We start from the raw sequence: 16,644 nt of genomic DNA on the forward strand, positions 1-16,644 counted from the left end.
AAAGCAGAAGCACGTGCGAGGCGATCATTTGTGTTTATAAAGCATATACAGTTGTATGTTTTTCGAAAATGACCAATCGTTTTGCTAGATGAGACCCTTATTCCTCGTCTGGTATCGTTTAAAGCCCTTTGAAGCTGCACTGAAACTGTAATTTTGACCTTCAACCGTTTGGAGGCCACTGAAGTCCACTATATGGAGAAAAATCCTGGAATGCTTTCATCAAAAACTTTCATTTCTTTTCGACTGAAGAAAGAAAGACATAAACATCTTGGATGACATGGGGGTGAGTAAATTATCAGGAAAAGTTGATTGAAAGTGAACTAATCCTTTAATGAGTCTATACATTATCAAGACATAAATGATCATGATCACAAAATATGTAAACATCATCCCATTTAAGTAACTGATTAATTCAAATAAAAATATTTAGTTGTTCACATTTTAGATTATTGTTACCAGTGCTTCCCATACATAGACTTTGGGCGGGCCGCCCACATATAATAACGGCCGCCCAAGTATATTCGGAGACACATTTTTGCTTTTATTATTTTTATCCTCTTATACTTTTATATCCGCGGCCGCGCAAGATAATGAAACCATCCGCGATCGATTAACTAGTCGTTTCATACCTGCTCGTTATGTGTGCGTCAGAACTGTTTACTCCCACTAACATTCAACAAGCTCTACAAGCTCACGCGACAGCGCTTCAGACTGCTTCAAAGTGATTCTCAATCAATGAAAAGCGCAGATATATGCCAAGCGATTGCTAATGAACTGAAGTTGATGAATTATTACAATGTCTACTTTATGGCCTTTATATAAAATGTTTTAGACGATTGTAAGAATCTGAAGGACATTTCAAAATAAGAGTACCTGTGTGTTTCGGGCTTGTTTATAAGTAAAAGTCACAAGATAAGTTTTTTCTTTGGTTACACAATAAATTGTAAATTTGATTTCCATTTTAGTCATAGTAAATTATTGTAGTTTCCCCCACAGGAAGAAAACACTAAGAACATTATTTAACACATATTATTCATTTTATAAATTTTACTAGTGTCCCATTCACTGATTAAATGCTGTAATTTTGCATAATTTACAATGCATAATAATGAATAATATTAGTATGTAATTAAATGTAATATGTTATGTAATTAAAATTAATTTCAATAAATAAAAATACTGTTAAAAATCACACATTATTTGTTTGTCACATGTAGTAGACCATTTTTGTGACGTGGGTAATGTGAGGATTTTTTGCCCGGCTACCACCGCAATTTCAAACCTCTGGGAAGCACTGGTTACTTAAAATAAAAACTAAGCTATTTAGACTCTGTGGTTTCCCGCCGTGTGACTGGAAATATATATTTTAAAATATATAAAAATATAAAAATATATATATATATATATATATATATATATATATATATATATGTATATATATATATATATATATATATATATATATTTTTTTTTTTTTTTTTTTTTAAATATATATTTTTAAAAGTAAAAAAGTTTTTAACTAAACTAACTAAAAAAAAACGTACAGCCCCACATAGAACAATGGACACTTGTGTGTGTGTCAGTGATGTTATTTGTCCTCCGCATCACTAGAGGGACACAAACCCGCAGTGGCGAAGAAAACAGTCAAAGGTTACGAGCAAGATGGCGGCGAATAAACGTGTTCTTTATGTTGGTAAGAAAAGCATCAAAAATTGTAATCAAAATAAACTCTTTGCTCTCACATTGCACTAGTTTAATTTCACAGTCACGTGCATGTTTAGTAATGTGGTTCCGGTTTTCCACTGTAGCCGTGAACGCGCCAAAAGATGAAATAGGAGCTTCAGTGAACGTTCAGTGATTTTTTTAAAATAAAATATTAAATAATTGACATATGTGGGGTTTTTTTTCCTCAGGGGGTCTTGCGGAGGAGGTGGATGAGAAAGTGCTGCACGCTGCATTCATTCCCTTCGGTGACATCACGGATATTCAGATCCCATTGGATTATGAGACAGGTAACACACACATCAAAATACAATCCCGTTATCATTATAACTAACAGAAACAGTTTTACGACCTTAACATATCATATGACAATAATATCGCCCCTCATGTTTGACTCTTTTTGTCCACAGAGACACACAGGGGCTTTGCATTCATCGAGTTTGAGCTGGGAGAGGTGAATACTTGCTAAGACTGTCTTCAACTAAGAATATATCCTCGATTCATTTTAAATAAAATGGAAAATATTACACATTAGAATCATATGCAACTTGTATCTTTTTTCATTAATTAATTCCGGTCCATCAATGTTGCTTCTCATCATAGTTTGCACAAGCCACCATACATGACTGTTTTGTCTAAATCTACATAAAAAGCTGCTTAAATACACCAATATGTCACTTTCTTAAAGTTCTCTGTGCTTTTTCCCAGGATGCAGCAGCTGCCATCGATAATATGGTAAGTTAATGAACCACTCACTTCTGTAGTGTTTTAGTTTGTCACAATTCCTCAGAGATATGCTTAATATCTGTTCGTCTTTGTGTTCTGCAGAACGAGTCGGAGCTGTTCGGGAGAACCATCAGAGTGAACATCGCCAAACCCATGAGAATTAAAGAGGGCTCCTCTCGACCAGGTGAGGGTTTCATGAAAAACTCACTGATTATGCTGTTAACCTATTTCATTCACTTATTTGCATGTCCATGAAACAAAAATCTGTTAATTGATGCTCTGCTTATAGTGTGGTCTGAAGATGACTGGCTGAAGAAGTTCTCAGGGAAGACCATTGAGGAGAGCGAGGAGGCGGAGTCAGCTGCGGTATCAGCCAGTACAAACACTCAGGAGGTGGGAATGTTGAAATATAATTGATTTTGGTATGAAATTATATTTAATGCTTGACAAGTTGTCGTATTCATATAGCAGTTTATACATATTTTTGCTTGGTGTCTGATGTTTTTTTTTAGATTTTACTTTTTGATTTATCATTAACACTCTCCGATTGGTATTTTGTGTTTCTGAACAGGGAGAGCCTCCAGCAAAAAAAGGCAGAACTAACCCTCAGGTCTACATGGATATCAAGATTGGCAACAAGCCTGCAGGTCGACTGCGCTTCCTTCTGCGAGCAGACGTTGTGCCTATGACTGCAGGTCAGTAAACTATCTTTAGAGGTTCCTATTTCTTTACTGCATGTTTAAAGTTGGCATGTAATGAAAATGTACCCTCTTTTCCAAATTCATTGATTACAATTCAGCCATGCATATTAATTTTTAACTTTTTTGACCTGATAATCAATTTAAAAATGGTGAAATGACTGACTCTGGTGACGCATACAAAAATCCAATCGTTTTGTCAGCATAAACCCACCTGTTTCTTACAATTGACTTCAAGCTCATTATAGTAATGTGTGGGTCGTGGTTATATCCGCAGACACTGCAGATAATCTGGGAGTCAGGCGGGCCAAGTAAAAAACATTCCTTACTTCCCATATCCAGCCTTTGCTTGGGCTGAATGGATTTCATTACTTGTGTGTTCGGGCAAAAATGGTGACATTCCAATTTAAAGGATTAGTCCCCCCCCCCCCCCCATGTCATCCAAGATGTTCATGTCTTTCTTTCTTCAGTTGAAAAGAATTTAAGGTTTTTGATGAAAACATTCCAGGATTTTTCTCCATATAGTGGACTTCAATGGAGCCCAAATGGTTGAAGGTCAAAATTACATTTTCATTGCAGCTACAAAGAGCTTTAAACGATATCAGATGAGGAATAAGGGTCTTATCTAGAGAAACCATTGGTCATTTATATATATATATATATATATATATATATATATATATAATATAATATATGCGCTTTATAAACACAAATGATCTCTTCCACAAGTGCTTCCGCCAGACCGCCTTCCGTATTCTTCAAAAAGCTTACACTTTATGTCCTACACCTTCCCTATTCAACTTAGGGAAAAAACAGAACTGGCAGAACAGTGTTCGTTCCGTAAGTTCAACAGGGAAGGTGTAGGACATACAGTAATTTTGACCTTCAACCATTTGGAGGCCATTGAAGTCCACTATAAGGAGAATAATCCTGGAATGTTTTCATCAAAAACCTTCATTTCTTTTCGACTGAAGAAAGAAAGACCTGAACATCTTGGATGACATGGGGGTGAGTAAATTATAAGGAAATTTTTATTTGAAAGTGAACTAATCCTTTAAGTTTGAAGAAAGTAAAATCTGTGATAAGGCTATTGAGGAAATGTGATTTTGCCAAAGAATTTTTACTCTAAATAAATGTTCATTTTAAAGTCTACTTCAGTGTAATATGATGCCATATCATCACGCTTAACACTGAGAATTAGAATAATTGTAATGTGATGATTGGGTGTGGGTCATTTGAGGATGTCGAAATCAGAGAAAATCATAGGTTCTGGTGGATGGCGGGTGAGTAATTTTATTTTCAAGAGTGGATTTGGGTGACATTAGAGCTGATCCATGCATCTTTAGCACATTAGCAGTTTGCCAATGAAATGTTTAGTGCTTTGCTGAAAAGAGGACTTCTGTTTTGTTTGTTCTGCAGAAAATTTTCGTTGTCTGTGCACACATGAGAAGGGCTTTGGATTCAAGGGCAGCAGCTTCCACAGAATCATCCCTCAGTTTATGTGCCAGGGTGGAGATTTCACCAATCACAACGGCACTGGGGGGAAATCCATATATGGAGGCAAGTTTGAGGATGAGAACTTTGTCCTCAAACACACCCAACCAGGTAAGATGAGTCTTCAGCTTGAAAGAAGTTAGATTTGTGCTTTGAAAGGTTATTTCAGTGTTTTTCCGCAACAAGTTCTTGTACTCCGTTTGCGCATTCACGCTACACGCGGATGTGGCGCGGCCAGTGCGTTGCAGGATTGGTGCGGTGCGGTACGGTCCAGCAGTGCAGCAATAGTTTCCACACAGTCTATTTTTGTTGTAATTTGTCTTGAATTGAAATTATAGCATAGTTCATGGTCAAAGTGAACATGGATTGACATAAATGAAGTAATTTCTCCATAAATGCATATAATTGAAGTACACTATTTTTTTTTTTCCAAAGTCATCTTATTACTTATTAGGAAAAGCACTTACCAGGAGTTGCAAAAATAATGCAGTTAAAATTATATAATATAATATAATATAATATATAATTAGGGCTGGGCAAGTTAACGCGTTTTTATCGCGTTAACGCATTAATTAATTAACGCCGACAATTAGTTAATCGCGCGTTAACGTACTTTTTATTTTGAAAGTCCGTTGCTCACTGCGTTTGAATACACATAGATAGACTGTAATAATACAACCGAATACAACACAAACCATGGGTCACAGGAGGGGCGGGATGTTTATCAGTAGGCTACTGGCTGCTTGGGATGAGCGTCATCACGCGTCTCAACCAATGAAAGCAGTTGTTGTGTGCCTAAGAGAGCTACAGCGCGAAAAAGAAAATATCTGGTGCGGACAGAAAAATGGAAAAAGGTACCCACTGCTTATCACTCAATAAAAGAATCACATTGCTAAGTGTTTTTTAACGTTTTGATTTCGTTTGGTTTAATAATTAACATTTACCTTTGCGAGTCTGACTCTCACTGCGCACGTGAATTAGCAGAACTTGACGGGCACATTCAAATGCTTAACGAACTCTTCATGTGACCAACAATTCTGTACATGTTTATTAAAGCATACTGTGTGGAGATACACAAATGAGCCCAAAATATGAATGCAACACGTTTATATCTTAAACGGTTTCCTCTCATGTCATCTAAAGAAAATGCTTAATGCACTTAGACTGATATTAAAGATACCAAATTCTATTTACAAATAAAGCACATGCAGAAAAACGGATGACACCAAAATATAAACTTTAATATAAATTTTCTTCATAACAGTTTTATAAAGGTAGGAAATTGCTTAGTGTGGTTGTCATTTGTTAAAATAAATATAAAAATACAGTGTGTTTGTGTCCGTCTGTCCGCTGAATTTGACCCATAATCTCTGATTCTCCTCATCTGTGATCATGGAAAAGGGGAATTACAATGACAACAGTTTGTAGGCCTACTCAATATGCTCGGTTAAGCATCATTTAAACGTTTCCAACAAATAAATGAATCGACTTTTCTCAGTGTGTTAATTACATAGATTTATTTGGATATTCATACGATGATATTCATACGATGCCTGAAGCAGCAGTGAGCGCCCAGCGTGCGACACGGTAAACAGATCAACACGGTAAACAGATCAACACGGTAAACAGATCAACACGGTAAACAGATCAACACGGTAAACAGATCAACACGGTAAACAGATCAACACGGTAAACAGATCAACACGGTAAACAGATCAACACAGTAAACGAAATTCTACAAAACTTCAGTGAAAAAATAATAAATAAATAAATAAAATGATCATGCGATGCGATAAAATAGCTTCTATTCCCTGCAAACGATACCATTAAAAATGTTAACGTTCCACTTAATGGCAGAAACAAAACAAAAGGTAAGCAAGAATCCGTATTAATTTCAGTACGAGTAATAGAGGGCGATCCTGTCAAAATGGTGCCGCCGCCCCGGCATGCAACGAGGTGTGACGTCGGTTCGTATTCTCTATTGCACTTTTGTTCATACAGCAGTACTTTGAAAGAATAAAATTACGCAATACACTACTCTTGATTTCATTATTGAATTTTGCGCATGCTGCGATTAATCGCGATTAATCAGAAAAATCATGCGATTAATCGCGATTAAAATATTTAATCGTTGCCCAGCACTAAATATAATATATGACACTTGTCTAATCAGTGAGGTGTAAAAATAGTGTTGTATGACCCACAAGACTTTTCAGATGAAGATTTAAACCTAAAAGGAAAGGCAATTTCATTGGCTGTTGGTATGGATTGTAAATCTGTTTGTGATACAAAAGGTTCACGTAAGAGAAGTGTCATGCTTAAAGGGATAGTTCACCCAAAAATGATAATCGTGTCATCATTTGCTCACCCTCAAGTTGTTCCAAACCTGTATAAATTTCTTTGTTCTATTGAACACAAATTAAGATATTTTGAAGAAAGTTTGTAACTAGGCTGCTTTGGGGCACCCTTGACTTCCATAGTAGAAAAAAAAATACTATGGAAGTCAATGGTGCCCCAATTTAATTTTTTTTGTGTTCAACAGAACAAAGAAATTTATACAGGTTTGGAACAACTTGAGGGTGAGCAAATGATGACACGATTTTCATTTTTGGGTGAACTATACCTTTAAATGTTTTGCCACTTGCTTGAGCATCTTAATATATAAATATATATAGAAATTATGAATTGACTTTTAGGGTGAAGCACAAGGTAAACGCATCTCATGTGAAAGCTCAATGAGCGTGTGCTGCTACTGCACTGCATACGTACTACAAATTACAATACATAATTTATACGTACTGCAAACGGATCGTGTGAAACCGGCGTAAATGTTCAGGATCAGTAAGTATATTTGTTGATGTTGATCTCTTGTTCTTTTTCTATGTGCTCATAGGTCAGCTGTCGATGGCAAACTCTGGTCCCAATACTAACGGCTCTCAGTTCTTCATAACTGTTGATAAGACAGACTGGCTAGATGGCAAACATGTGGTATTCGGAGAACTCATAGAGGGCATGGATGTACTTCGGGCCATGGAGGTGAGTTGCTGACTGACGGAGATTTGAAATCGCTGACCATTCAGAAGTTGGTGGTGGGCACGATTTTTAAATGTTTTTGAAAGAAATTTCTTATGCTCTCTGAGGCTGCATTTGTTTGATTAAAAATACAGTTAGAACTTTTAATGTTGTGGAATTTTACAATTTAAAATAACTTTTCTATTGTTGCTGTGATGCAAAACTGAATTTTCAGCATCATTACTCCAGTCTTCATTGTCACATGATCCTTCAGAAATCATTCTAATATACTGATTTACTGCTCAAGAAACATTTCTTATTATTATCAATGTTGGAATCCATGATGCATTTTTTTTTTCAGGATTCTTTGACACATAAAAAGATCAAAAGAACAGCATTTATTTGAAATAATCCTTTTGTAACATTATAAGTTCTTTACTGTTACTTTTGATCAATTTGATGCATCCTTGCTTAATAAAAGTTTTATTTAAAACAAAAATAACAAAAAAATAATCTTTAAGAACCCCAGACTTTTAAATGGTAGTGTACAACTGTTTTGTATGATTCAGTTACAGAATTTAAAATATTCACATTACTTTTTGTTCCATTTTCTAATGGCTTTGTATTTGTATCTGTACTGTTTCCTCAGGCTCAGGGGACAAAAGATGGCAAACCCAAACAGAAAGTAATCATCTCTAATTGTGGAGAGTATGTGTGAGATCAACATAATGTGTGTCTGTCTGTGTGTTTGTGAGAGAGAGTGTAAAGAAAACCTGTCATTTTTTTGTAGTATTTTGTAAATAACCAAATAAAACTTTTATACATATCCTTTTGAGTTTTCTCCTGCTAAATTATGGCCTGTATTTAAAGGGTTAGTTCACCCATAAATTAAATTCTGACATTAATTACTCACTCTCATGTCATTCTAAACCCATAAGACTTTTGTTCATCTTCAGAACACAAATGAAGATCTTTTTGATAAAATCTGAGCTTTCTGTCCCTCCATAGACCGTTACGTGACTACCACTTTGATGCTTCAAAAAGTTTATAAAGAGATCTTAAAACCATATGAATTGAGCGGTTTAGAAAATTTGGACTAAAGAGACTTGATCGCTTTTTATGATGAACAGATTTAATTTAGGTGCTTACTCACAAACATTGATCAGTAAACATAAACCAAAGCTTAACTGAGCCTGAATGACGCACAAGAACAAACCTCTTCCAGAAGCTCAAACGTGATGCGTAACACGAGAAAAAAACCTCATTGGTTCTCGCACAAGTCAAGCAATCATGCTCGAGCTCCGTTTACCACAACTATGTGATTTGATGAATGTTTACATGTAAATATAAGCCTAAATTCAATCTGTTCATCAAATAAAGCGATCTGTTCTCTTCAGAAAATTTGGACTAAACCACTCAATTCATATGGATTAGTTTTACAATCTATGAACTTTTTGAAGCGTCAAAGTGGTAGTTGCATAGGCTGTCTATGGAGGGACAGAAAGCACTCGGATTTCATCAAAAAGATTGATCTGTTTTGAAGATGAACGAAAGTGAAATGTGAATGATATACTGTAATCATTATTCTAGTAATATTCAAGTCTTCAAGACATTTCACAAGATATTGGATTAAAATTCAGAGCATCTGGTTCTCATGGTAAGTGTGAACCTCTTGGCAGTTTAAGAAGTTTCATTTCTTAAATGTATAATGCATTACTGACTCCATCCTCTAGATGGCATCAGTGCTCCAGGAAAACCTCCGCAGCCATGTCACACCCAACAATGCAGATATCCTGCAAAAAGAGCAGTGTTAACTGGATGATAGATATCTCTACAAAGAATGTTTAATTCTATTTATTATTAGCATGGTGAAAGATGGTCGAGGACCTGAGGCATTAACGCTAAGTTTGTGGGTTCAGTCCTGGTAAGTCCTGACTATTTTTTTCCATCCATCAGCATGGTGCCTTTGAGTCAGGCACTTAACCCCAGGTCAATGCTTTCCACAAAGTGTCAACAGCTGAACTGTACATGCTCTAATTCCTCAAATCCCAGAGCTGCATTTACATTTCTTTAAAACTTGATGAAAAATTAAAACAAATAAAATAATGAACCAGGAAACCAAAAGATATTTTATTGTAAACACAGAAACATTAGTTTGTGAGATGTTAAACTGACACAGAGCCACTGAAAAAGCCATCAAGCTATTTGTTTTAAAAGCAATATTAGCTTTATACACATCAGCAACCCAGCAAGCAATACCCCACCCACACACCCCCATATGACCAATGTCAAAGACAGCATCTCAATTTCAGCTGAATGAAGAGTTTTCCAGTTACACAATATTTAATAATAAAAATAAAAAAATAGTTCAGGAGTTGTTAACTCAGGACCCTCTAGGTCCACTTTCCACCTACTTAAAACTTTTTAGTAATCCTGAAGTCCTTGATTAGCTGGTTCAGGTGTGTTTGATTAGGGTTGGAGCAAAACTCTGCAGAAAAGTGGCCCTTGAGGGCCAGAGTTGAAAACCCCTGATTTTCCCATTTAATGGCTGCATCCGAAAACTCAAAAATGCTGCCTTCGAAGGACACATTCCAAGGTAGGAAGGTATCAAGACACGTCTGAATCCAAAGCTTTACTTCCTGTCTCCTGAGATACCTTCATTTGATCGGTTTTTGAAGGCAGCATAGCTGTATCCTTTGCTTTTGATATCCCACAATCCTGTGCTTTCCATTCTGTGACAGCTGAGCTAAACATAAAGATAGCGTTTTAAAGTTGCGGTTGGTGGTCAGTTTGTGTAAATGTACGTTTCTGACCAACGTTTTCCACTTTTGGTGTCTTTTCTAGCGAGAAGTTACTGTTGTAGTAATTAAATATTTGTTTTTTACCAAAGCTTGATCTATTTTGTTGTAGATCATTAAACCGTAACCGTAACGTGTTACTGCCTCGGAAGTCTGTCCGAAGTCAGTTTCGTGAGGTGCCTTTGTGCGCAAACGCTGCCTGCAGAGTCAGTGCAAGTTTTCGGATGCAGCTAATACTTTCAAAGCGAACCATTGGAGGGGATTTATGGGTAATTTGTCAGTGACCTTGAGATGTTTACTGCAATGGTGTTGTCTTTATTTGTTCACCTTTGTTAAAAGTTAAAGCACATGGGGTTGAGATAAAAAAAAGATAACATCAGCAAAACATTCACATTCAAGTTCATAATCATACCAACATTCATGCTCCTATTCAAATTCCCTTATGTTTATTTTGACAGAATTACACTAAAGAAACATTTATAACATCCACATCCTCCAGAAATGTCTAGGAGAATATTGAAGCGTGAACAATTATCGCAGTAAAATACTCCTGGATGTTGAATATCACAATGTGTCTACATAGAATGCAACATCTAAGTTATAAATTACACTATGATGCCTCATTACATGCTATGGACACAATATGAATGTTTTGTGACAGTGTCTATCCTCTTTCATGGGTTCAGTCTGAATTTTATGAAAAAGACAACACAATAAAGACAATATTTTCTTCCCTTCTGCTCAAGCTCAAGATTTCTCAGAAGTGTTTCTCAGAGATGAATGATAATGTATTGTAATTGTAGTCTTCATTAACATCATGCCTAACTGCAGTATGATTCTAAGGCCCGGTTTCATAGACAGGGTTTAGATTGAGCCAGGATTAGGCGTTAGTTCAATTAGGACATTTAAGTGGCTTTTATAAACATGCCTTAGAAAGAAAAAACATTACTGGTGTGCATCTCGAGACAAAACAATGGCACTGACATATTTTAAGATATGTCACTGCAATTTGCTTTCAGTCTAAACAGCTCAAACACATTTTAGTCTGGGACTAGGCTTAAGCCTTGTCTGTGAAACCGGGGGTAAATCCTAAAGCATTAATGATTTATACATATTGCATACAGAAAATGTATTGCTTGTGAGGATGTATCTTAATGTTTGTCTGCCTGCAAAATCTCAACTGTTATCTTTGGCAATGATTCAGAAATAAGAAACAGACTTTTTTTTTGCCTTCTGGACTTTCCTTAACGAAAGTGCTGAAATATCTCCCAGAAGGGTCTCAGATGTAAATAGCCACCAAGTGTGCTGTAATGCAGATGCACAGAGTTGAATTTTACACCTGTGTGATCCAGTAATATCTGAGTAGCAGCGGTTACAGAAGTCAAGTGCTTTGTGCTCTTAATGTTTCCCTAATGTTACTCTAATGTTAGTAAAGGTTATGGCTTCTCCTTCAGGATTTTTGTTTATTGACCCTGGCTGTAGTAACATTTTAGAATTAAGCTTTTTTTTGTTGTGGTTCAAAAAATTTTTTTTGTATTTACTAAAATCTATTTGCATAGAATCTGTTGGTAGAAAACAGGGTCACATTATTACACCATGTGCTTCAGTTGTTCATTTGTGCTCTTCATTGCCATTTTAAGGCTAATTCATACCATACAACAGATGCCGACCAACAGAAACAGAAACATTTGTTGGGTTTAGTTGGATCAGTGCATTACCCTGTCATTGCCTGTTCGTGTTCATCGACTGAACGTTTAACTGGAGTGTGTCTGGTTGTGGAATGTCTGCGTTAGTCGGCATCTGTTGGTGCAGTGTCAACTAGCTTCTATACAAATGGATGTTTTAGTTTTGTTTGTTTTTTGCAAATTCCTGTGGCAAAGTTCAACCTAAATGACTATCCGATACAAAATGCACGAAACAAATGAAGTATAAGACTGCACAAATGAGCTATAAATGTACGACTTTCTTCATCTCCCAAAGTTGGGAGTAGGGCTGTGATTTTAAGGCGCCAAACATACATTTGTTTTTCTTACCATGCAAAGAAACACATTCCAGTTTCAAGCACTACGCGCTGGCTCCTTGAACTTCTCTGGAGACAATGTTTAATCTATAAATATTGACCAGGCATTCTCTTTCTCAAGGTCTAGAGCGACTCCGAAGGGTCATCCGAGGGATGAAATATCCTACTCATGCAATTCTTCCACCTCTCTCAGGCAAACTGAGAATGAAAGGGAATAAGATCCCTTTGGCCTCCACAGGTGCTTTTAGAGACTCATCTTTGAATCGACCTCCGTCCTCTTCAATAACAAACTGAAGAGTCTGAGATTTATTCACACAGTAGATGCAATTATCAATGACAGCGCATCGAAATGGCAAAGTGCAGCCCTGCTGCTGGGAGGCACAATCATGCCACATCTTAACAATGGTGTTGTATTTAAAGACGCTGATCCCCTGTTCACGGTTAACGTCGAATCGGTAGATGAAGCTCTTGAGAGCCACCATGTCTGTGGATTTTTTCCTGCTGTTGTTATATGGACACTCCTGCCATTCATCTCTCTTGGGGTCATATCTCAGCAACCGATAGAACAGAGACCCTCCCGAGACATACAGCTCGCCGTTACACGTAGTGGCTTCGTGAGCCACCGCAAATGCCCCTTTAGGTAGAGGGGCCACCGCCGTCCAGCGGTCCATTCGAGGGTCGTACTTCTCCACTGTGAAAAGACATTCACCGCCAATGGCGTACAGGTTCCCATCCATGGAGACAAGCTTGAGCTGTGATCGTGCTTGGTTCATGGGTCGGACTTCGCTCCAGCGGTCCGTAATGGGATTGTAGCAGAACACTTTGTCTGAGACTTTGCTTTTCTCCCCAGTCCCTCTGATCCCGCCGGCGACAAACAAGTAGTTGTACATGGTACAAATACCACAGCCCCTGGTGTTGATGTCGTCTGGCATGACAGTCAGGGTGTGCCAATCCTTACTGCTCTTGTTGTAGTAGTAGATCATGTGATTGTCCTCAAAAGACGTGATGGAGAGGGGACTCTGGGGACGGCTGCTGTTTCTGCTGGGCGGTCTACTTCCTACACGTTCAAACACATCGTTAATTTCCGCCACCATCAGACATTTGCGACTCTCCATCCGTTTGCGCAGGATGAGATCTCTCTCTGAGCCTGTCAGGCGCCCGTAGACAGCTGGATCTCTCAAAACCTGCAGATAGTTGTCGCTCATGAATCGATAGGCAGTTTCTTTCAGTTCATTTAGTCGCTGCTTTTTGGCGATTGTTAGGATTTCGTAGCAGTTCTCAGGTTTGATCTGTGTGGATATGGTATCAATAGCAGCCTGTACCGCACAGGGCATCTGCAGGATCTTTGCCCCTGTGATGACATCCACAACATTGTCTTTGCTTACGTTCATCTGGGAGGAGTAAACATAATCTACAAGCACTGATAAGGTCTTGTAGCTCATTCCTTTTACCTTAAGGATGTCTCTAGAGAGCCTGGCTTTAAAATAATCACTTTTCTCAGCTAATACTGATTTGTGTGCTTGTATTTTCTGTCCGCCCACCTCTATGACTAAATTTGGCTCTTCTTTTGTAGAGAGAGCTTCTCTTACTGCAGATCCACTTTGCTTTAGCCCTTGGCTTGATTCCAGCCCAGTCTGTCCAAACGATGTTCTGTTGCGGGTCTGATCTGCTCCTTCAGAGGAACTTATAAAGCATCCAGGGGTTTTTTCAAGTGACCTCGTTTCCTGGGAGCTTGAACGGGAATGATTTCTGTCTTCTGTGTAGGAGACATTTTTAATGTCAAACTGTCCATCTCTTAGGGCATTGGATAATTTGTCAGTTTCCTCTTTGTTCTCTGGTTGGAAGCACAGAGTGTGCGCCAAACTGCAAGATACCTTTGTTCCATTTGTTTCTTCTCTAATATTCCCTTGACTTGAAGCTTCACTCATATTTTTCAAACTGAGGTCCAGATTTTGTGCTCTAGTTGAGTCCAGAGGTTGAATGTGCTCTTGAAATCCACTGTCGCTCGATTCAGCGTCTTGTGCGTACTCTGCACCTGTTACAGAACCATAGTGTCCCAAACTCCTATTGTCAGTCAAACCTCCTGATTCTGACGTGTTCCACGTACCCTGGAGATCCTGCAGTATTTCCATGCTGGGGATGCCTGTTTTCCCCATAGCCGGGACATTGTTGTTGTTCCCTTCAGCGGGGATAGGTGATTCTGGAGAGTCAGGGTTTGCAGCGTGAAATATAACATCTGCTTGTACTGTGAACATGTTTCTGTCTTGCAGAGTGTTGTTCATCTTTTTGTAGTTGCGACAGACTGTCACTCATTTAGTGCTTTCAGAGCAATAAGAACAACTTAGTTTGTCAGAAGTTTCTCCTTTGCCGGCTGTAGAGCTAAATTAATCCCAGTGAGCCCCATGAAAGACTGGCAGATCCTAATTATTAGGTTAATGATAGTTCAGAGACAGCATTGCTAGGAATTTCCTAGCAAAACAACGTTTTATGTTTGTTCCATCAGAGTACATTTCACCCAGGTAAAGAAGAAAAATAAACAAAATTTTCCTATATCAAGAGAAGATTGTGTTCTCAGCTCTGGGTCCAAACCTTCCAAGAAAAGAAGAAAATGTTATTCATTTACATAATTACAAAAATATAACCCATATTTATATTGATCAAAGAAACTCGTAATCCAAATGATTAGAAAATTGCAAATATAAAATTAAAACATGTAAACTGTGATGATAAAGTGGTATTCTTTTGGGAAAAGCACATATTTAGCCTTCCAACAAAGAAAATAATCTGTCTTAAAGTAATGTGTCATGAGCATGAAATGAGTTACTGTTCAAATACTCACAGACCAACACCGAAACCCATAATGCGCATGCGCACTATTCACAAACCTACTGACAGCTTTAAGGATTAAATCTTTTAAATCTTAAAGACGTCGAGAAACACAGATTTATTCGTGCCTTTAGTTAATAATCTTTCATTATAGTCGTTGCATTACCCGTTTCATAGCTCTGATAAACAAATGTAGACTACAAAGGCGAAAAGAGAAATTATTGATAACGCAGAGGAAAAGATTAGACAGTTTCAGACAGATAAAGTAGTTTTTGAAATAATAATATTGAATACTTGGTATTAAATGTATAAGGCCCTAGTAAGTTACTTGATAAATGGCAGAATTTCTTTGAGCTTTTCCTTACACAAAGCGTTCTTATGTAAGTCACTGACCGTCTATCTAAATGCACCGCGCTGCAGGGAGTCTACACATTTGTCTGAGATTGTCTTGGGTTTTAACAAATGTAGACCACTTACCCATTCACGTGAATGTACTATCCATCCCATATTGTGATAAAACGGCAGCTCAGTAAGAACTTCTCTTCCTCCTCCTCATCCTCGACCAACTGTATGCGTCTGAAAGCCTCGACTGGAGAATCGGCGTCCACAAAATATCATCATTTCAATGAAGCGGATGAAACGAAATAATTCCACAGAAGCGATTCTTTGCTCCGGATCTGATCGACGCCACCTCTCTGCCCTCGGAGTGCTTTGCAGTATTTTGGATTTTACTGTAAACTGAGGTAGTTATTGATCTAAACCACACCCCCGTTTTTGTTCAACCTCTACACATCAGCTGCTGATCAAATCCGCGGTAAGCGCGCGACGCTCCTGTAGTGTTCACTCGACGCGCGCGGCCAAATGAAGGATGTTGCGCAACGGTCTACGGGAACTCCCAGCGCAAAGAGCATTTGAACGTTTATTGCATTAAAAAACTGCTTAAGCTCGAGCTAAAGCATTTTAGATGTTTCATTTAACGTTTTAAACATCATTATGATGCAAAAAAATGTGGAAGTGATTTCTAAAGCATTGGCTCAATCAATGACGCTAAATACGTTTTGTTAAAAAATATATATATAAACAAAAGAAATAATATGTCACTATTCTATATTAAAAGGTTAAAAAAAGGAATATTTGTCCTTTCAGGCTTTACTCACAGTACAAAAAAAAAAAAAGCCTGAAAAAACTGTCAAGAGCAGAATGACTTCATCTGGCCTTCTCAAATGTGGTGAAGTTTTATGAGCGCATTAAGGAGGACCATTACTCTCCATCCTGATATTATGGGCTGGACTACTCTTCAAGAGAGTTACTATGGTAACCACTCCATTTCGTAGAGCAACACATCATC

At 37.7% G+C, this 16,644-nt stretch overlaps 2 protein-coding genes across 3 annotated transcripts; one reads left to right on the top strand and one right to left on the bottom strand.

Moving 5' to 3' along the window:
• Nucleotides 1–1,622: 1,622 nt before the first annotated feature.
• On the top strand, nucleotides 1,623–8,650 carry ppie (peptidylprolyl isomerase E (cyclophilin E)). Its single transcript, XM_067367876.1, has 10 exons — nucleotides 1,623–1,693; nucleotides 1,914–2,012; nucleotides 2,133–2,176; nucleotides 2,431–2,457; nucleotides 2,551–2,632; nucleotides 2,738–2,841; nucleotides 3,020–3,143; nucleotides 4,566–4,751; nucleotides 7,534–7,676; nucleotides 8,302–8,650. The coding sequence occupies exons 1-10, from the start codon at nucleotides 1,663–1,665 to the stop codon at nucleotides 8,368–8,370; spliced, it is 909 nt and encodes a 302-aa protein (XP_067223977.1). The 5' UTR covers nucleotides 1,623–1,662; the 3' UTR covers nucleotides 8,371–8,650.
• A 489-nt stretch (nucleotides 8,651–9,139) lies between these two features.
• LOC137006883 (kelch repeat and BTB domain-containing protein 11) lies at nucleotides 9,140–16,157 on the bottom strand. Of its 2 annotated transcripts, XR_010892541.1 has the most exons (3): nucleotides 15,774–16,157; nucleotides 12,484–15,059; nucleotides 9,140–9,445 (listed from the first exon to the last, which is right to left on the bottom strand). XR_010892541.1 is itself a non-coding variant. In XM_067368021.1 (2 exons), exon 2 carries the CDS (start codon nucleotides 14,750–14,752, stop codon nucleotides 12,638–12,640), a length of 2,115 nt encoding a protein of 704 aa, XP_067224122.1. In that variant the 5' UTR covers nucleotides 14,753–15,059; nucleotides 15,774–16,157; the 3' UTR covers nucleotides 9,750–12,637. The 2 variants fall into 2 exon arrangements, 1 of the variants encoding a protein (XP_067224122.1); XM_067368021.1 differs by lacking the exon at nucleotides 9,140–9,445 and having other exon boundaries at nucleotides 9,750–15,059.
• Nucleotides 16,158–16,644: the final 487 nt, after the last annotated feature.

Source organism: Chanodichthys erythropterus, chromosome 18 (genome assembly GCF_024489055.1).
Source record: "Chanodichthys erythropterus isolate Z2021 chromosome 18, ASM2448905v1, whole genome shotgun sequence".
NCBI lineage: Eukaryota > Metazoa > Chordata > Actinopteri > Cypriniformes > Xenocyprididae > Chanodichthys > Chanodichthys erythropterus.

Excerpts from the sequence above, each read along its gene's own strand:
- LOC137006883 (XM_067368021.1), bottom strand. The coding sequence starts at position 14,752 with ATGAACAACACTCTGCAAGACAGAAACATGTTCACAGTACAAGCAGAT.
- ppie (XM_067367876.1), top strand. The coding sequence starts at position 1,663 with ATGGCGGCGAATAAACGTGTTCTTTATGTTG. Across the intron at positions 2,842-3,019 it reads CCAGTACAAACACTCAGGAG|GGAGAGCCTCCAGCAAAAAA; the intron begins GTGGGAATGTTG and ends GTTTCTGAACAG. Across the intron at positions 7,677-8,301 it reads ATGTACTTCGGGCCATGGAG|GCTCAGGGGACAAAAGATGG; the intron begins GTGAGTTGCTGA and ends CTGTTTCCTCAG.